Here is a 17,035-nt window from a genome sequence, read left to right on the forward strand (position 1 = left end):
AACTTGATAAGAGAAAATTCTGATTGAATAACAAGTTCTCTCACTGTAAAAAGCCACAAACAGAAGACTAGCAGAATGATTTTTTAATTTGCGATAACACAATCAAATATTACAAGCATGCACTGCAAACATATAAAAAAGCTCCCAACAAAAATTATCCATTACTGAAATGGAATTCAGAAACTACAAAAACAAATATCATGTGACAAAAAGAAACATCTGAATTCATACATGAGCTGACAAGCATTACTTTTGGGATGATTTTTATCAGGTATGAAAAAGAAGGCAAAATCCATGGTGATGATTATCTGGAACTTCACTTGCACTCAACCACAGCTTCAGCAGCCCGACGAGGCTTGTTTTTGCGCCTGCTACCATTTTGTCGATACCCAACAGATTTAGTTGAGTCACCAGTGCTTAACTTTGTTGTGATACCATTTTCTTTCTTGACTGAATCTATGTTTTCTTTTGCCTGCATTGACCGTTTCCTCTTCCTTCCATTCTCTGTGGCAGCCTGATTTTTCATCTCCTTGATAGGAATGGAACCTTCTACATCGTCACCATCTTCTTCTGTCTTCTCCACTTCATCTTCATCGATATCATCCTTCAATTGCTTTTGCGGCCTTCCTCTTCTCTTATACGCTGGAAATTTTTCATCATCACCACTTCCCGGATCCTCATGAGAAGAAGAAACAACAGTCTGCTTCTTTGCTTTTCCTCTACCTCTTTTCATTGTCCAAGAACTGCCTAAAAAACGATTTCAAACAACTGAAGAATGTTTCTGCAAAGACAAAAAGATAGATTCAATCCAAAAAAATCGACATTAAATAACAAAAGAACTGTGAAAATAAGAAGAGCATATGTTATTAAGTGACAGAAAATAGGAAATAGCACACTCCATTATGCAAATCCATTACATATTAAGACAAATACATACCATGCCAACACTATAATTGAGCGTACCATCAGTTAACATACATAAATCGAATAGAAAGGCAGAGCCTTGAAACAAGAGGCAATACAAATTAAATGAAAAACATTCATGCAATGATTCCATCATTACAACAAACACATCCACTCCTTACCTTAGTTTTGTCACAAAAAAATCTAAGAAAGAAATTGCAAGTTTAGATATTTTCTTCTTAATGTTCCCTCTTTCAAAAAATTCACCTAAACCACAACAGAAACTCCTATATGGTTGATCCAATTGTAGGTTTTGCCCTTTCTTGTTTTAATTCCAGTTCTTTTCTGGGATGAATCAAAGGATAAAAAACTCAATCATAGAGTTCATAGAGACATGAATCATTGGATAGAAAAAGAATAAAGCAAATAAAAAGATTCAACACATATCGACCTAATTTCAAACTGTATTAAACCAGACAATTGCACAGCAACAAATCTAAACAACCATAAACCAAACAACAACAAATCCATGTAATCTCCAATTTTGAGTTACCAACTAAGAATAGAGAAAACCCAAATCAATACAAAACCCATAACTTCAAAATTTTCATGTTATTTACCTTCCAATATAAAACACACATCATCTCTGGTATACTAGCCTAAGGTTGAGTAAAGCAAAAGATTTTCATACTCTAAAGTCCTAAAGATATTAAATCAATGATTCGGAATAGCTATATAAATATTCTTTATTTCCTATAATTACACCACCAAACACAGCATTAACTTCTCATAAACCAATACATCAGAAAAGAAACATTTACATACATAGCTTTTTTCTTTTTTTTATATATAGAGAACTCTATTATCTATCTACAAAGAAAGAAACAAAAAAGATGAAACTAAACTTAAAACATACATCAATATTCTGCATCTTTGGCACAAAATTCCATATTTCAGATTCTCATTATACCAACTAGGGAAGATACTAAAACCCCAAGAAAAAAAGCTGGGTTTTTGTTTCTTTCAATGGTTTTACAAGAGTGATGCTAGCAAAGAAAAAAGGAAAGTTTTTCTTGAAATCTATGATCTGAAAGAAAAATAAAGAAAACCAGATCAGATAATATGGTGTAAGTTAAAAGGAAACATCATCAACAGCACAATGAGTTTCTAACAGAGCTAAGCAATAGGCTGAGAGGCACAGTTTGAGAAAGAGGAACGCTAAGAGATGAGAAGAGAAAGTGTTAAAAGGTTTTTCTTTTGGTGTGTTTTAGAAGAGTTAGTCTCCGTTTCCGATTTCACCGCACCTTTCGTGCGAGTGCTGTGTTTATCGCATCATTAATTAAATTAAATATTAATTTTAATAAAATTAAATCAATATAATTTTTTAATTAATTTTTTAATTTTTAATTTCACCGTAATTAATTTTATTGACTATTCAAATAATACCTTAGTTATATTAGTAGTAGACTTTCCTCACTGCCAGGATCAATTTCTCTACTCTTTAGATCACCATCACAAGTTTGACTGTCGGTTTTGGGTGGCTTTGACTGACACGGGGACGTTGATTATGGCATAACATAAGAATAAGTGCTTGTACACAGGATTTCCATAGTTGGATACAGATTCTGTGAGCTGAGACTTGGTTTGAATCATACGCGCAAGTAAGACCGTGACTGAATTCAAAGGTAAACATAAAGGCTCGTGTCGATGACCTTCTTTTAGAGGGAGTGATTTGGTTTAGAAAACTGGCTCCTCATTTATTCAGTTCAGCTTATTCAAGTGAGAGGGTTGGCAAGTGTCCCTTGACATTGACCTAAAATCCCCATCTTTTCAAAGCTATACATAATTTGTTTATTGTTTTGAGGGTATAATCCCCATTTGCTTATTTTGAAAATTCCAAAATTTTTTTCCTTCACATGGAATGATACACCTATCAATATATCATAAATGTCTGTATCTGATGAAATGGATCTGTCTTTGAAGTTGAACGGTGTTTTTCACATTTCATTACAAGATAAACAAGGCTTTAAGATTTTACTAATAATAGATTTAGCATCATTATTGTTAGAGGATGAGTTGGGGTTAGAGATTTATGTTTTGTTCAAGCTCCAACAATGTGCAGTGGTGAGATGATGGAACTTTGTACCTGGAACTGTCGGGCACTTGGGGTTGATGAATCAGTTCAAATTCAAATAAAATGCTTAGTAATTAACATTATTATTATATAAACAGAGTTGAGGCTGAATTGTTGTTCAATCAACTTACCTTGAAGCTTAATACCAAATTCAACTTGATTATACGAAAGTAGTTGATTTAGTCTGTGTGGTTGTGAAAAGTGAAAACCAAAGTGTTTCAAGAAACCCCATTAGGAATCCCTTTCGACAAGTTATGCCACTCCCAAGTCCCAACAACAATTGACAAACTCTTGTTTGCTTATTTGTAATCTGGTAGAAGAGAAACACACATACAATAAACTAAAGAAAAATGTCAAACTATCCAAATTTTGGACCACTCAAAAAAAATGTTTATAAATACCAGTTCTGAATGTTAGATTGGTCCTTATCAGACAAAATAGATTTATTCTAAATTGTTTATAAATAGCACATCCAAACATGCCTCAAAGCTTATTGCAATTAATCATCTGCTCTTCAAAGCTCCTATGCTAAGTCAACATTAAGTTTGAGATAACTACCTACCCAGTATTGCCTTTCCTCATTCCTGCCCTACTATGCCAATAGCAAATGGAAGGTTCCTACTACGATGTTATTCAGTTGTAATCACTTTGAAAGAAGTTATGGCCAGCATTCCTAGCTCATCTTTCCAACTTACACTGATAATCCAGATTGCTTTGATTGAAACTATTGTGTAGTTGTTTTTGGTCAACAAGGTCAATAAGTTGCTTAAACTAGATGATATCTACACATGTTATTCAAATTTCAAGAAGCATAAAGTATATAATATGCATTCCACTAGTTTTAAGGGCAGAACTCTGATACATGTATGTAGAATCAGAACCTCTTTACAAACAATTAAACACGAAATTCACAAATTTTCAGACGCTTTGCTTAATAAGTTTGCATGTCCTACACAAAATTCACATAAATTTTAATCTTAAACACTGAAATTTACTTATGTTAAACAATTGATGAAGAAATAAAAAGTTACAACTGATAGTAGTCATTCGTATCATGATGGCCTCACTTTGAAGTCAATGGTTATGAGTAATGCACATGGATGCCTAAATGCTGAACCAAAAAAAAAAAAAACATAGAGGAGGAACCAGAATCTGAAAATTTATTAACTTATGCAAATCGACTCTGCACCTATAGGCTAATGGTAGTTGAAGAAAACTGGCTTCCCTTTACCATGTATGGATGCAGGCTAGTGAAGTTTTTTCTTGTAGAAGAAACAGAATCAAGTATCCTCAAACGATTGCAGGGGATAAGGCATAAAAGTGCAATAAATAGGCAAATAATATAACTTATCCAAGGTAAATTTTGCTTTTCAGATACTGCAAAACTTGAGGGCCACTAGAATGATGATTTACATACTGGCTCAGAAATACTTTGTCTGTGCATGCAACTATAGTACTCAAGGCCAGGTCAGGCGCTACCTTTTTATGATCTTTGAGCCAGTTATACATTGCCAATCTAAGCCTAACCCTCTGTGTTGTGTAGGAAAGATAAGAGGGGAATGACACTAAAGAGGATATAGGGTAGCCCAACTCGTTCACTAGAATATCAATCTTAGATTGGATGACAGCTTTTGATTGATTTAGGATTTGAGGGGATACACTGACCATTTCAGAAACATCTTCCCTATCCAAACCAGCATTCACAATACAGTCAAATCTCTCTTGAAGCTCCCCTCCCCTGCCTCGAAAAGTCTTGACAGCTTTCTCCATCCTTTTTGGGTTTTGTCCGTATCCCAAGTTTAAAAAGAACTTCATCTTCAACCTTTGTGACTCTAAGTCCTCTTCTGAGCTTGGTAATGGCCCAACTTTTGTTCCCAAACCCCATTTACCCATTTCTTGGGGGTTCTCCTGAATGTATTTACAAAGCCGCTTTTTTCCAACATTCAAGTTACTAAGCAAACTATTAGTTTTCTTCAACATGGATGAACCAAGTAATATGGGGTAAGAGCACACAATTTTCCCAATCTCATTTTGTTCCATCTCAATCTCATGAAGAAACAGAAAACATTTGATAAGATTTGAAACAAATTGCCCAGCTTGGATTTCTGGAAACTGCAGAAACATAGAAGATATCTGATCCATTGGAAGTCCAAATTTCAATAGGAATGCGATTAGTGAAAGTGTTCTATCGCCAGAGCCCTCAAATAAAAGCCCTGGATGCTGGCTGATTAACCCATGTAACTCACTGCTGCAACCCATCTTACTAAAGAAGTTCAGAACACGAAGTATCATGCTCCAATTATAAGAATCCTGCTCTGACAAATGCTCCTTAATCCAAGCATAATCAAATCCCGCACTCCTCAAAATCTCTAATACCTTAATAAACTTCATATCTACATCCCCAATCAAAAGACAAGGACTACAAACAACAATCTTGGTCATAAAAGACTGACTAAGCCCCAGTTCTTGATAAGCTTGAAGCTTTAATGGCAAAACTCCGAATTCATGTTGAAACACTTGAACTGCTTTCTTATATATGTTACCAATCTTACTTCGTTCAATCCCATATTCGCACAAGACCCTATAGTTCTCCAGCAACAAATAATCATCACTCAAAAACATCAAATCCCTAGGAAGTAAAGGAGTATACTCACAAGGTTTCATTCCCAAACTCTCAAAGAAGGGCTCAAATTCATTAATGGGATGGTAACGCAAAAACCGTGACATAGAACTCCCAACATCATTCACAATTTTAACCTTTTCCAAAAGCTTTCGTAAAAAATGAGGTGAGTTTTTGCTCATATTCTCTGCATCCACAAAGGGAATACTCCTAGTAGAATGCAAATATTCCAATAACGCAGCTTGAGCCTCTTTCAAGGTGGAAGGGGGGAACTTGGCAACCTCTTTGCCATCACAGTTTTCAGTTACAACTGATCTTTTTGTCCTATAAAGTCTAGGGTTTTGCCTTTGAGCAAAGTGCAATGAACCCATTTCCAAAAATGGGGTTTTAAGTTGGTTTTCAACAAAATAAACAGATACCCATTTGAGAATAGATGGTTTCCCAAGATTTTGAAAATGGGTCATGATTAGTTTGAACAAAAATGAAGCCTACTAGACAATAACTAGGTAGAGAGACCAGAGAAAAGATAAAACTTTTAAAAGCTGAAAAGGATCGAGTTATGGTGTTTTACCTAGGATTTGGAAAGTTGGGGAGGATTATCTGGTAGTCTGATTGTTTATTCTTCTACAACTGATAGAGAGGCAGCCATGAAGAAGTTGCAGTGAACCAATGAGGTTTACAGTCAGTGAAATTAAGTTCGAACTTCCCATAGGGTTTTTGGACGACGGCCGCGGGTTTAGAGAAGGATATATTGGTCATTAAATATATATCTTTTTTCCTTGCTCACACGAAATTAAAATACTTCAGTATTTGATAATTTCTCATTCAAAAATTCAAATTTCCGGTCTTTCTAACGTATTTTTCCTTTCTCTTTCTCTTTTTTTAATATCTTTTAAATTATCTTGTCTCCTATTTTGGCATGATAAATGATAATAAAAGTTTCATCAAGAAAACAAAAATGATAAGTGATTTGTTTGGGTTTAAAATAAAAAAAAAAGGATACTTCGTAAATTTATCATATTACGTTGAGTTAAATATATTACTAGTCTTCTACTTATTATTTTATTATACTTTTAATTTTGAAATATATTTATTAAAAAAATATGACTATTAGTTCTGGATTCACTCATTGTATTTCATTTCAATTTTCCAATGTGAGCTGAGAAACCTGATACTGCCACAGTCCTGCATTCATCCCTTCAAAAGGAGCCTAATATCCTCAGACAAATATAAATTAAGAACTTTATTTCGTATCATTTCAATTCGAATACAGAAAATAATATTAATTAGACACACTTATCCAAAACTAAAACTACAAGAAACCTGCGAAAATTAAGCAAGACACTATCATTAAGCTCTCCTGTATCAAAACTTCCGATCTCATCGAGTTCTGATGTAGTCTGGCCAAGTTGGTTTAAGATAACAATTGATCAAGTCATTGAACTGCAAAGGTCAAACGTGTTGGTGAATAATTTATGTATCAAAATAATAGTCGTATTAAGAAAGCATGTATAAATGAAGCTCCGTATATCACCATGATTTGCCTGGGACTTTATTATTGTTTGCTGATATAGTATGGATACCCACCCATTCCCATGGGTGTAGTTGTTGGCATTCCTTGCGGGTCCTTCTTTGCAGATAGTGGTGCATAAGGAATTGGCGGTTGCGTTGGGTATGGTGCTGGTGCTGCAGCAGGACTAGGGTATGAGGAAGCTGGATATGACGTTATAGTTTGAGGATATGCGTAGCCAGCAGGGGCGGCAGTGGGATGTGCCTTCACAGGCTGTGGATAGCCAGGTGCCATAGGCAATGCAAGAGGAACCACAGCTGCTGCAGGTAACTGTGTTTGTACAGGTTTGCCCTTGTGGGTATCAGCAAGCTTCGCAATGATAGTTCTCCCCTGCAAAGAAACACAAACTATCATGCAATTTCTCCATAGATCTTCAAGGCAGCAATGATCATATTAAAATCATTTTATTATTATATATTCTAAATTGTAGGAATTTTAAAAATTTTGGGGTTCACTCCCCCACCATATCAACATTTGTGTGTAAACTTATTGTGGCATCTTCTTTCTATTCTATCATTTCTGTCATAGTGGTTTCTGGATTTAGTCGCAACAGTTGATTTGCTATCTGCATCTTTGGCTAACATGCAATCTATAACCAGCATATTTTGTTGACCAAAAAAAAAAAAAAAGATTTTGCAAGTCAAGGCACCACATGTAGTGGAATTGTCCACTTACCCCAAGGATCTTTTGTGGATCATCTATGGCCTTCTTAGCAGCCTCCACTGTCTTGTATGTAACAAAACCAAACCCACTGCACGTGAAAGGAAAATGATAACAATTCTTTACATGTATCAAATATGTCTAAAAATAGATGAATTAGTATAACTAAACAGATACATCCACGAAGATAGGGAAGATATGCACCGTGATTCATTTGTATCTTTGTCATATGCAACTGAACCTTCCTCAATCTCACCATGCCTTCCAAAATAATTCAGAAGCATCTCACTCGTGACATCTGGTGATAGGCCCCCAATGTAGAGCTTCCTTTGAACTAGATCAGGTGTGGTACTTGCCCCACTTAACCCCTCACAAGCTAGATTACACACAGCCATCCGGCCCTGAATTCAAACCATTCAAGAAAATAAAGAATTAATGAAAAAATGTAAATAAAGAGTCATGGGCATATCAAAGGACAGAATGCATTTGAAGAAAGTATATATTGAAATCATCCAACTCCATTTTTATGCAGTGTGCGCAAACTGGAGTTGCACGTGTGCATGACATTAAATATGCTTTCCATTTTCAGTATAGACAGTATCAAGATAGAGAGAGAGAGAGAGAGAGAGAGAGAGAGAGAGACTGTTGATGTTGATAACAATGCCAAGACCATCATGTCAACAAATATCTTTCCGACCTTGCATATTAGACGTAGGACTGTATACTAAACTATAGATTATGTTCCTAAGTTACCAGGTTCAGTCACCCCTTGGAACCACAATCAAATTTGTGCAATCTGGCACGTGATACTTTTGCAATCCTGGACGGCATGGTGTGCAATCAGGATCCCTAAAATTGGGATCCTAAGACTAAAGAAAGAGATATTAGTGCCAAACACCCCACCATCAGCAAAAGAGAAATTGGAGCTACTTGTGGGTGAGGAAAGAGAAAGGTGAGAAAACATTGGGAAGATTACAAAGAGAGGAAAGCGATAAATCATGAGCTAAAAAAGATAAGAAAAAGATGAAGGTAAAACAAAGAGAATTGAAAGAAGGAAGAATGTGGCTGATAACAGCTTTGGCTCTTGTACAGAATATGCATATGTGAAAACAAAAGATAAAGAGAAACACTCAACTGCACTCAAGGAAGAGAAGGAAACAAAAAATGAGGTTTTCACATGGGTTGGGTTTTGGGCCTTAAGCTTGTGAAGGTATTTTTATTTGTGCTGAACCTTTAGCATTTTACATTCTGTTTATTTGGTGGGTTAGCAAATAAACTAACATTGTTTTTTTATATAAGTTGAAGTGAGTAAACAACTTCGGATTTAATTTGTAAATATTTTGGGCTTCATAAAATAAAAATGATCCAAATACTATAAGTGACCTTAAAACCACCATATAGTGTACCATGATCCGAACTAATATACCAACTAAACCTACTCGTCTCGTACCACAAAATTTTTAAATCATGAACCCAGATCCCGATTTCGTACCTTGAACCAAGATGCGACACTGTTTTCATGGTAACTGTGTTACATTCTGACAGCCACAGAAATAAGGCTTTTTTATGCACATGCATTCAGGGTATTGAAATCCACATATCATAATCAGCATCACTTATAATACATGTCCTAGCAGTGTCTTTGATCAGATTCATGTTAATAGAAGTCTTATCAAATTGATTCTATTAATGGGTGATTCCCATTGTCCATCATGTTTATTAAATGAATGATTGTTGAGAGAGAGAAAGAGAGAGAGAGAGAGTAGCAAATCTCAAAAGGAGAGAACGATTGAGATGGCATGTATGTCTCATCCTAGGAAAATGGAAAACAAAAAGATGAGATGAAATGAGATTCGTGTCTTTACAAAGAAGAGCCTAAAATGCAAAAGACTGAAAAGTAGATATTGCTTACATCAATAAGTTTGCTGGGTGCTCTAAGTGCACTATGCGCTGACTCCATGTGTTTGTAAGTAATGAAACCATAGCCACGAGATTTTCCTGTGGCTTTGTCATAGATAACAGCCCCTTCTTCTATTTCTCCATGCATTCGAAAGGCCTAGAGCAAAAACATAGGCTCAATCTATTCAGTTAAAATGGCTCTGAGTTCAAGTCTTCTAAAAGTTCAGCAGTATAATAATAATGAAGAGGAAGATATAGAATTATGAGAAAAATTAACCCAGAACTCAATATCGTGTGGGACAATCACCACAATATATTATCACAAAAAACACAAACAGCAATCAGCAATGCACTCACAGCACACAAGGTTTCAGAAGTGGTATTCCAGGCTAAGCCACGAACAAAAAGCTTTCGGTGTACAGGATCCGAACTGGCAATACTTTTAATTTCTTCAGCAATCGAAGGATATTGGCACCCTCTTTATGCGTCAACATGCAAATAAACACACGTTCACAGAGTCAATCACACAGCATACAATTTCAAGCAACACTCATATAGCACCCATTCACTTAACACAAGCATCACACTCTCACACACAAGATGAACTACATTGACACAGGAGATTCTAAGAAACAATAGCCTTCAATTCTTTAAATACCAATACTCTTACATCATATGTATTGAACTATTATTTCAGGATGTTATTCGCGGATTTAAAGCTTATACCATCTTGTTGGTGAAGATTTGTTCGCATTAAAGCTTAATGAATCCAATGAAACAAGATCAGAGAGCTTTTTTTGGCATGATTAGTGAAGTAAACAAAACACGACTGCCCCCCTTGCATTCTTTTAATCTTTTATGAAAGCAAAGTCACATTTTACTGTGACATATGCATAAACAGTGCCTCTTTAACGTTTGAGCTTTCCAGAATCAACGTCATTTCATTCACTGAACTACTGAACTTACTATTAATCTACTCTTCTCTACAGCATACAGAGCAGGAGTGACACCGTTTGTTGGATATATACAGTAGGTTTCACTCTCTTTCTTCTCTTCTTTAGAACTTCCAAAAACATGAAGGATAGGTGAACCAAAATTTTGGTCTAACATCTACTCTGACTTAGATCTAGCAGTTTGCGTATTCTGTGTAGTGTAAAATACTGAAATCCATATATTCATATAGCGTTTTATACGAAAATTGCATGTCACAATTTATGTCGACACGAAAATATGAAATACATTTTTTTTTATTTTGTTAAACCTATATATAATTATTACTAAAATTTTAAACCATATCATCTTCGAGTCCTATTTTTGTACCATATTCATGTCTTGTCTCATGTCATATTTTATATTGACAGCTCTACTCTGATGCAAGATGTAAAAGAATATAAATCAAGACCCTTCTCCAGAAAAACCCAAAAATCCAGAAATGGCAAAGCACCCATGTAGTATTATTTCCCATATTTTCGAAGTAAAAAGAAATAGCAATTTCCTTCTGCAGCTGTTTTAGATATACTCGGGGACTCATAATTTCAAAACCAACTTAAACAGCCATTAAATTAGAACTATTTCACCAAAATCAAAACCTTAAACTGACCAAACCAACTCTCAAAAAACCCATGAAAAAAATTACCCTTTGAAGAACAGAAAAAATAAAAGAAAACCCAGAAATTCCCATTCATTATTATTCAAATTTACTTGGGTTTTTAGTAAAAAAAAAAAAGAAAAGAAATTAAGGTCATAAAAAAAAGTGAACATACAGTATAGAGAGAAGATCGACGAGCTGGGATTTAGCAAGAGGGTCAAGCAAAGAACGTAGCTCTTCTTGAGTTGATAAATCTCCGTTGTTTCCCATCTCTTCCATCTTCCTCTTCTTCAAATCCTCCATTTTATTTTGCTTTCTTTTTCAGCTTTGTTTCGCTGTGCAAAAATTGGTTCTTTCGTTCACGACTTCGGTTTCTATGTTTGGTTTCTAGGTTAAGCAAAGCAACGTGTTGTATTTTGGGTAATTATTGCATATGAAACCTTGTAATTTGAATTCTGTTAGAATATCCACCGTAAAATTTTGATTATTTCAATTAAACCCCCAGGGTTTTGTATATAGGTCTATTTGATGTTTTAAGTTTACTAGTATTTGACATATTTGACATTCCTTTGACTTAGATCTATTTGATTCAATTAAATTTTAATTTGAGACTATTTAAAAAATAACATTTCCAAATTTAAAATTAAATTTAAATTTAAAAATAATCAAACTTAGACTCCATTTAAAATTGAATTTTCTTTTGTTATACTTGAATTTACTTTTCAAAAGATTGATAAAAAAACAAAATCGTAATCCACTAAAAATTAATATATACATATATATTGAAGTAATTCACAAATTCCAACATAATTATTTTAACTAAAGTTATTCATTTTATATTTGTGAAGGATTTAAATTTTTAGTTTTAATTATATAAATATATTATTTGGTTTTATTTTCACCTCAAATTGAAATTTTACTTAGAAATATAATTAACTAAATTTATATAGAGTTAAGCTTGAGTTTAACTTATTAAAAGACTCATGGCTCAAATTCATCTCAAGCTTGATGAAACCTTTTTTTTATTATTTGTTGCTAAAAAATTTTTCAAATTGTTAAAGTTTAATTTGATTAAGCTCAATTAACACCAATTTGAATAAGAATCTTGAAATTCACTTAGAGCTTGAGCTTGAATTAAAATCAAATTTCAAATATAACTTAAATATCTATGAACAAAAATAATACTTCCTTTATATATGAAGAAAATATTAAATATTATTAAAATTTTCAAAAACTCAATAAAATTAGTCATTATTACAAAATATCAACTCATTACCTGTATGACTCAAGCTCGAACCCCACTCATTAATGAGCAAAATTTGAGTATTCATCGAATCAAATTCTTAATCTAGTAGCTTAATTTAACTTATTTATACCCCAATTTAGTAAAAAAAAAAAAATCAATTCTTGAGAAATACCAAAATTCATCAATTAGTATTACATCTAAAGTCTTGTATGAGTATATATTTTGAAAAAGTTTAAGCATCCATAGATAATTGGTAAATATGAGACTAATTATATTTGATTTGGAATAAAAATGCTATTTCTTATGATATAAAAACTACAATTACTAAAAAATTATAAAAATACTCCATCAAAGATCACAAATAACAGAGATTTTTTTTTTCTAGATTTAAGCTATATATCCAAAAATAATGTAATTAATGGTTATTTTCAATTCCACAAAATAAAAAGTACCCATTTAATTGTTACATTGAAGTTGAGAGGGTTAAATTATGGTACACAGGGATTTGATATAAATCCAAGTTCTGAATCTCAACATGCCCTATTTGTTTTCTTTACCTGCTCAAGCATCATTTGAATTTGCTTTCCTTGTTCCTCTATTGCTTGCTGTAGATTTTGCTGAATCTGCGCAAAAATAATTAACAAATTACCATGAAGAGAATCATAATTAGCATATTATAAATGTACATTAAGCATTTATGTTGGAATCAAACCAAAATTTATATTTTTACCATCATTATTCACTTATTTACTGTAATTAATATTTTATTAATAGTTATTTCATTGGTGTGTCTTTAAGATTTTAGAGTTTTAATATAAATATGTTATTTTGTTTTTTGGGTTTGTGTGAGGTAAAAAAAAGTAAAAAAAAAAAAAAAAAAGTGCATTAGGAATGTTTTAAAGACTTGAAACTAAATTAATTCCAATATTCAATTAATGCTTTTTGATTTAGGGATGATTAGAAATTCTTTTTCAATTCCAATTTTTTTTTTTTTTAATTGTCCAAGTATAAATTTTATCAGATGTCACATATGTGATATATAATAATTAATTCCATGAAATAGTTTTCAGGAGGCCAAATCTAGTACAGGAAAATTCCAACCAAATCATAGCTTTGAGTTCAGAATTATAAAATTTTACAATTAAAGTGATACCTCTAATTGTTGGCAAAGATGTCTTTGGAGTTCTAGCTGCATTTGCAGTATTTCCTTTCCTTGCAGGCCACTACACAACATACATGGCGGTTGGCGAGTTATAAGTGCTTATGTACATTAAAAAATAATGAAGAACTTGAAATTTGGTCTTGAAAATTTCGTATTTGAATGGGATTTCCCATTTTACAATTCAAAATCAAATATTATGCAAAAAAGTTAATGTTTTAGAGCTGTAATTTTTTTACTACGACTAAAACTCACCTTTTCAAATAGAGCATGGGGAATTCATCACCATCAACACGTTGGTCAGCTTTTCCTGTAAAAAAAAAAGAAAAGAAAAGTATTAATCTTCCCTTTATCTTTTTCCTCAAAAAAAGAAAATATTCAAAAAGGGGTAAATTTTTCTTCAGCTTATCACCTTGTGTGGAATCGGTAATGCATTTTGCGTATCGATATTTCTGCAGAGCAAATAGTTTAAGACTATTACTTACGTTATATGTTCTATACATACATATATATATATATAATTGACAAATTGTTAATATTTAATTATGTAAAAACTTGTAGACCTGCAAATGACTTTTGACATGGAGGAGTGTCAGCCCATTTGATTTCATCAGCTTCAGGATTGCCCTTGGTGTTGCCTCTATGATTCATAGAATTTAATGGATTAATAAGGAATTTCATTTTCTTTGGTGCATATGACAAAAAATTCTTCTTTTTTTTTTTAATTCAATTATAGGAAGAATTGGCTCACTCTCTGCGCCACCAAGGAGATTGACGCAATTGACAAACTTCTCATGAAGATCTGCAGTCCATTTTAGTCTTGTTTTGATGTTTGAGGGCCTTGCTCCGGATGAAACAGGCCCACCACAAGTTCCAGAAATCCTGGAAAAGTTTGAAGATTGCTGTTCTGGTTCATCTTGAAAGCATAAGCTAACCTGTTTTGATGAAAAATTAAGCAATAATTATGAACAAATTTTAGTTTTCTTACAAAAACCAAACAAAGAAATGCTTAAAATGGAAGACAATTTAGATCACTTGCTTTGGAGTTGCCGGTTGCCTCAGCAAGCAACTTGTTATGGTCAAGTGATAGAAGGTTTCCCTGCTGCGACCAATAACATTTAGCGTTAGACTTTTCGCTAAAGCCATGACAGAACTGGTTATTCCTCCGTAGATGAGGATTCACAATCCACAACAAGGTGTCCTTTGCTTGATTGATACTGCTGCTGGGGATAGCTTGCTGATCTGATGAATGGTTGGAAACCTGGTATCCTGCCGCCTGGGATTCATCACTGTCACTCTCTGCTGCTTGAAAATCGAAGTAGCTGATCTTACGCTGATCAGTTGCAGAGAAAGCAGAAGCCAGTTGCTCCAATGGTGTGCTGGAGCTGAGGGTGCCTGAATGTGACATAAGACGCTTTTGTTTTTGTTGTGATACTGATGCTTGATCCATGGCTTCTGGTGCTTCACTTCAATGATCCTTGTTCAGAGCTGTTGCAATGAAATCTTCGGATTCTTCAATAATAGCTTGATGGAAACTATGACCCTGTATATTTAGATGGAAATTTGCTTCTCTTTTTTTTAATACTTAAATTGGTTGTCAATGTTTCAGTATTTTTATGATATTTTTTTATTAAATGATAAATGTATGTATCTCTTATGAATTAATTTGAGGAATTAAATTTGAATTTTTTTTTCAAATAAAAAAATCCAGAATTCTAATTCTTATGTTCTTCTTAAAACTTTATTTTTTAACTCTAAAATCTTAGGTTTGAATCTTAAATAATAATTAATAAAAAAATATGATTCTCAATTAGTAAGGATAACAATTTTTTATTAACTAAAATCCAATAAAAAAGGAATAAAATTTTGAATACAATAAAAAACTTGAAATACTCTGACGCAATTTAAAAGAATAAAAAAAATATATAAAAATGCATTTTTTTTTAGAACCTTTGTTTTTTGACCTTTTTAAGTACTGCATTAAAAAAGATTTAGATCAACTGTATAAATTTTAAAAAATTTTAATTTTTTATATAATCATATTTAATAAACATTTTGATAAAATTTTTATTATTAATAAATATTGATTAAATTTAAATTTTAAATTATATTTTAAATAATTTTTTAAATATTATTAATCTTTTTGATGAATTTTATCAATTTATTAATTTTAATTTAATCATTTTTTTTTAAAAGACCTAACGTATTTTATTTAAAAAGTTTCATCGAAAATTTATTTGTACTTCGTTATCCTCAACGGTTTCCAAGAATAAATAAATAATTGTGATGCGGCAGATTGTTTGTTGTCTGATCCTTATCATCTCATCACTAACTACACGACAACAACATTCAATTAAAAAAAAAAAAAACAAGTAGTTTTGTTGGGTATGTTGGACCCAAGCAAATAGTAATTACTATTTGTGTCGAAATGTCCAACACTGATTTTGTCATTCCATTAAAGTACAAAAATTGCATTACAGTACGAATGTTGATTTAAATGGTTAAAAGGTTTGATTATTTTTAAGTAAAATTTTAATTTTAAATATTGTAAATGAAAAAAATTAATATTAAAAAAAAATTATTTTTTTATAAAATTTAATTTGATTTGATTTTAAATTAGTTTAAATTCAAAATAAAATACTGAACATAAAATATACCAAACAAAAAAAAAACACACACAAAAAGTTGCATTTACATAATTAAAGCTCCATCAATTAATAAACAGTAATTTATCGTTGTGAATTAGGAGATATGGGGAAAATCGGTTCGTTGAATTTGGACATCTTTAAGATTCATTGAACGAGGACACGTTATGTTCATTTGAAAATAAAAAATTAGCAGCTAGCTTTTATAAATGTTTTTCTTAATAATAATTGAGGTAGAAAGGCCGATCATTAAAATTAAAAAATATTTTATTAAATTAAAAAAAAACTAACATCCTTTCAATAGATTCATGATTATTAACATTCAATTTGAACATTTTGTTATACTAAACATTGCCAAGTGTTTTTGGCTTTTCGCGATATACATAAATATATATAATTTATTTTATTTTTATTTTAAATTTATATCTTTATTATTAATTTTAAATTTACTATTATAATAATTAATTTCATTATTATTATTATTTTTAATCTTATCATTTATCTAAATGTTTTTTTAATAGTTGCACTAAAATAAATTAAGAAGATTAAATATTGTTTTTTAAGATATATTACTGATAGAAATGTGAACGTAAAATAATGACGATTTCATG

General features: G+C 32.2%; 4 protein-coding genes across 4 annotated transcripts; all 4 read right to left on the reverse strand.

Annotated features, from left to right (window-relative positions):
• On the reverse strand, positions 1-2,214 carry LOC111311562 (uncharacterized). Its single transcript, XM_022911045.2, has 2 exons — positions 1,820-2,214; positions 1-781 (listed from the first exon to the last, which is right to left on the reverse strand). Exon 2 carries the CDS (start codon positions 731-733, stop codon positions 317-319), a length of 417 nt encoding a protein of 138 aa, XP_022766780.2. The 5' UTR covers positions 734-781; positions 1,820-2,214; the 3' UTR covers positions 1-316.
• Positions 2,215-4,171: 1,957 nt separating this feature from the next.
• Positions 4,172-6,432, reverse strand: LOC111311564 (transcription termination factor MTEF18, mitochondrial-like). Its single transcript, XM_022911048.2, has one exon. It carries the CDS (start codon positions 6,119-6,121, stop codon positions 4,385-4,387), a length of 1,737 nt encoding a protein of 578 aa, XP_022766783.2. The 5' UTR covers positions 6,122-6,432; the 3' UTR covers positions 4,172-4,384.
• Positions 6,433-6,873: 441 nt separating this feature from the next.
• Positions 6,874-11,751, reverse strand: LOC111311560 (UBP1-associated protein 2C-like). The gene is made up of 7 exons (XM_022911042.2): positions 11,550-11,751; positions 10,144-10,264; positions 9,800-9,943; positions 8,092-8,288; positions 7,903-7,978; positions 7,192-7,557; positions 6,874-7,100 (listed from the first exon to the last, which is right to left on the reverse strand). The coding sequence occupies exons 1-6, from the start codon at positions 11,675-11,677 to the stop codon at positions 7,213-7,215; spliced, it is 1,011 nt and encodes a 336-aa protein (XP_022766777.2). The 5' UTR covers positions 11,678-11,751; the 3' UTR covers positions 6,874-7,100; positions 7,192-7,212.
• A 1,248-nt stretch (positions 11,752-12,999) lies between these two features.
• Positions 13,000-15,333, reverse strand: LOC111311565 (myb family transcription factor PHL5-like). Its single transcript, XM_022911050.2, has 7 exons — positions 14,819-15,333; positions 14,531-14,714; positions 14,343-14,419; positions 14,192-14,231; positions 14,035-14,089; positions 13,774-13,843; positions 13,000-13,243 (listed from the first exon to the last, which is right to left on the reverse strand). The coding sequence occupies exons 1-7, from the start codon at positions 15,227-15,229 to the stop codon at positions 13,151-13,153; spliced, it is 930 nt and encodes a 309-aa protein (XP_022766785.2). The 5' UTR covers positions 15,230-15,333; the 3' UTR covers positions 13,000-13,150.
• Positions 15,334-17,035: the final 1,702 nt, after the last annotated feature.

Source organism: Durio zibethinus, chromosome 1, assembly GCF_047325235.1.
Source record: "Durio zibethinus cultivar Kanyao isolate XHJ-2024 chromosome 1, ASM4732523v1, whole genome shotgun sequence".
NCBI classification, from domain to species: Eukaryota; Viridiplantae; Streptophyta; class Magnoliopsida; order Malvales; family Malvaceae; genus Durio; species Durio zibethinus.

Coding starts and splice junctions, on each gene's coding strand:
- LOC111311560 (XM_022911042.2), bottom strand. CDS start 11,677: ATGGAGGATTTGAAGAAGAGGAAGATGGAAGAGATGGGAAACAACGGA. Junction 9,944..10,143: donor CTTCTGAAACCTTGTGTGCT/GTGAGTGCATTG, acceptor TTTTTGCTCTAG/GCCTTTCGAATGCATGGAGA. Junction 7,979..8,091: donor AAAGATACAAATGAATCACG/GTGCATATCTTC, acceptor TTTCACGTGCAG/TGGGTTTGGTTTTGTTACAT.
- LOC111311565 (XM_022911050.2), bottom strand. CDS start 15,229: ATGGATCAAGCATCAGTATCACAACAAAAACAAAAGCGTCTTATGTCA. Junction 14,232..14,342: donor ATGTCAAAAGTCATTTGCAG/GTCTACAAGTTT, acceptor TTTGCTCTGCAG/AAATATCGATACGCAAAATG. Junction 13,844..14,034: donor CCCATGCTCTATTTGAAAAG/GTGAGTTTTAGT, acceptor TATGTTGTGTAG/TGGCCTGCAAGGAAAGGAAA.
- LOC111311564 (XM_022911048.2), bottom strand. CDS start 6,121: ATGACCCATTTTCAAAATCTTGGGAAACCATCTATTCTCAAATGGGTA.
- LOC111311562 (XM_022911045.2), bottom strand. CDS start 733: ATGAAAAGAGGTAGAGGAAAAGCAAAGAAGCAGACTGTTGTTTCTTCT.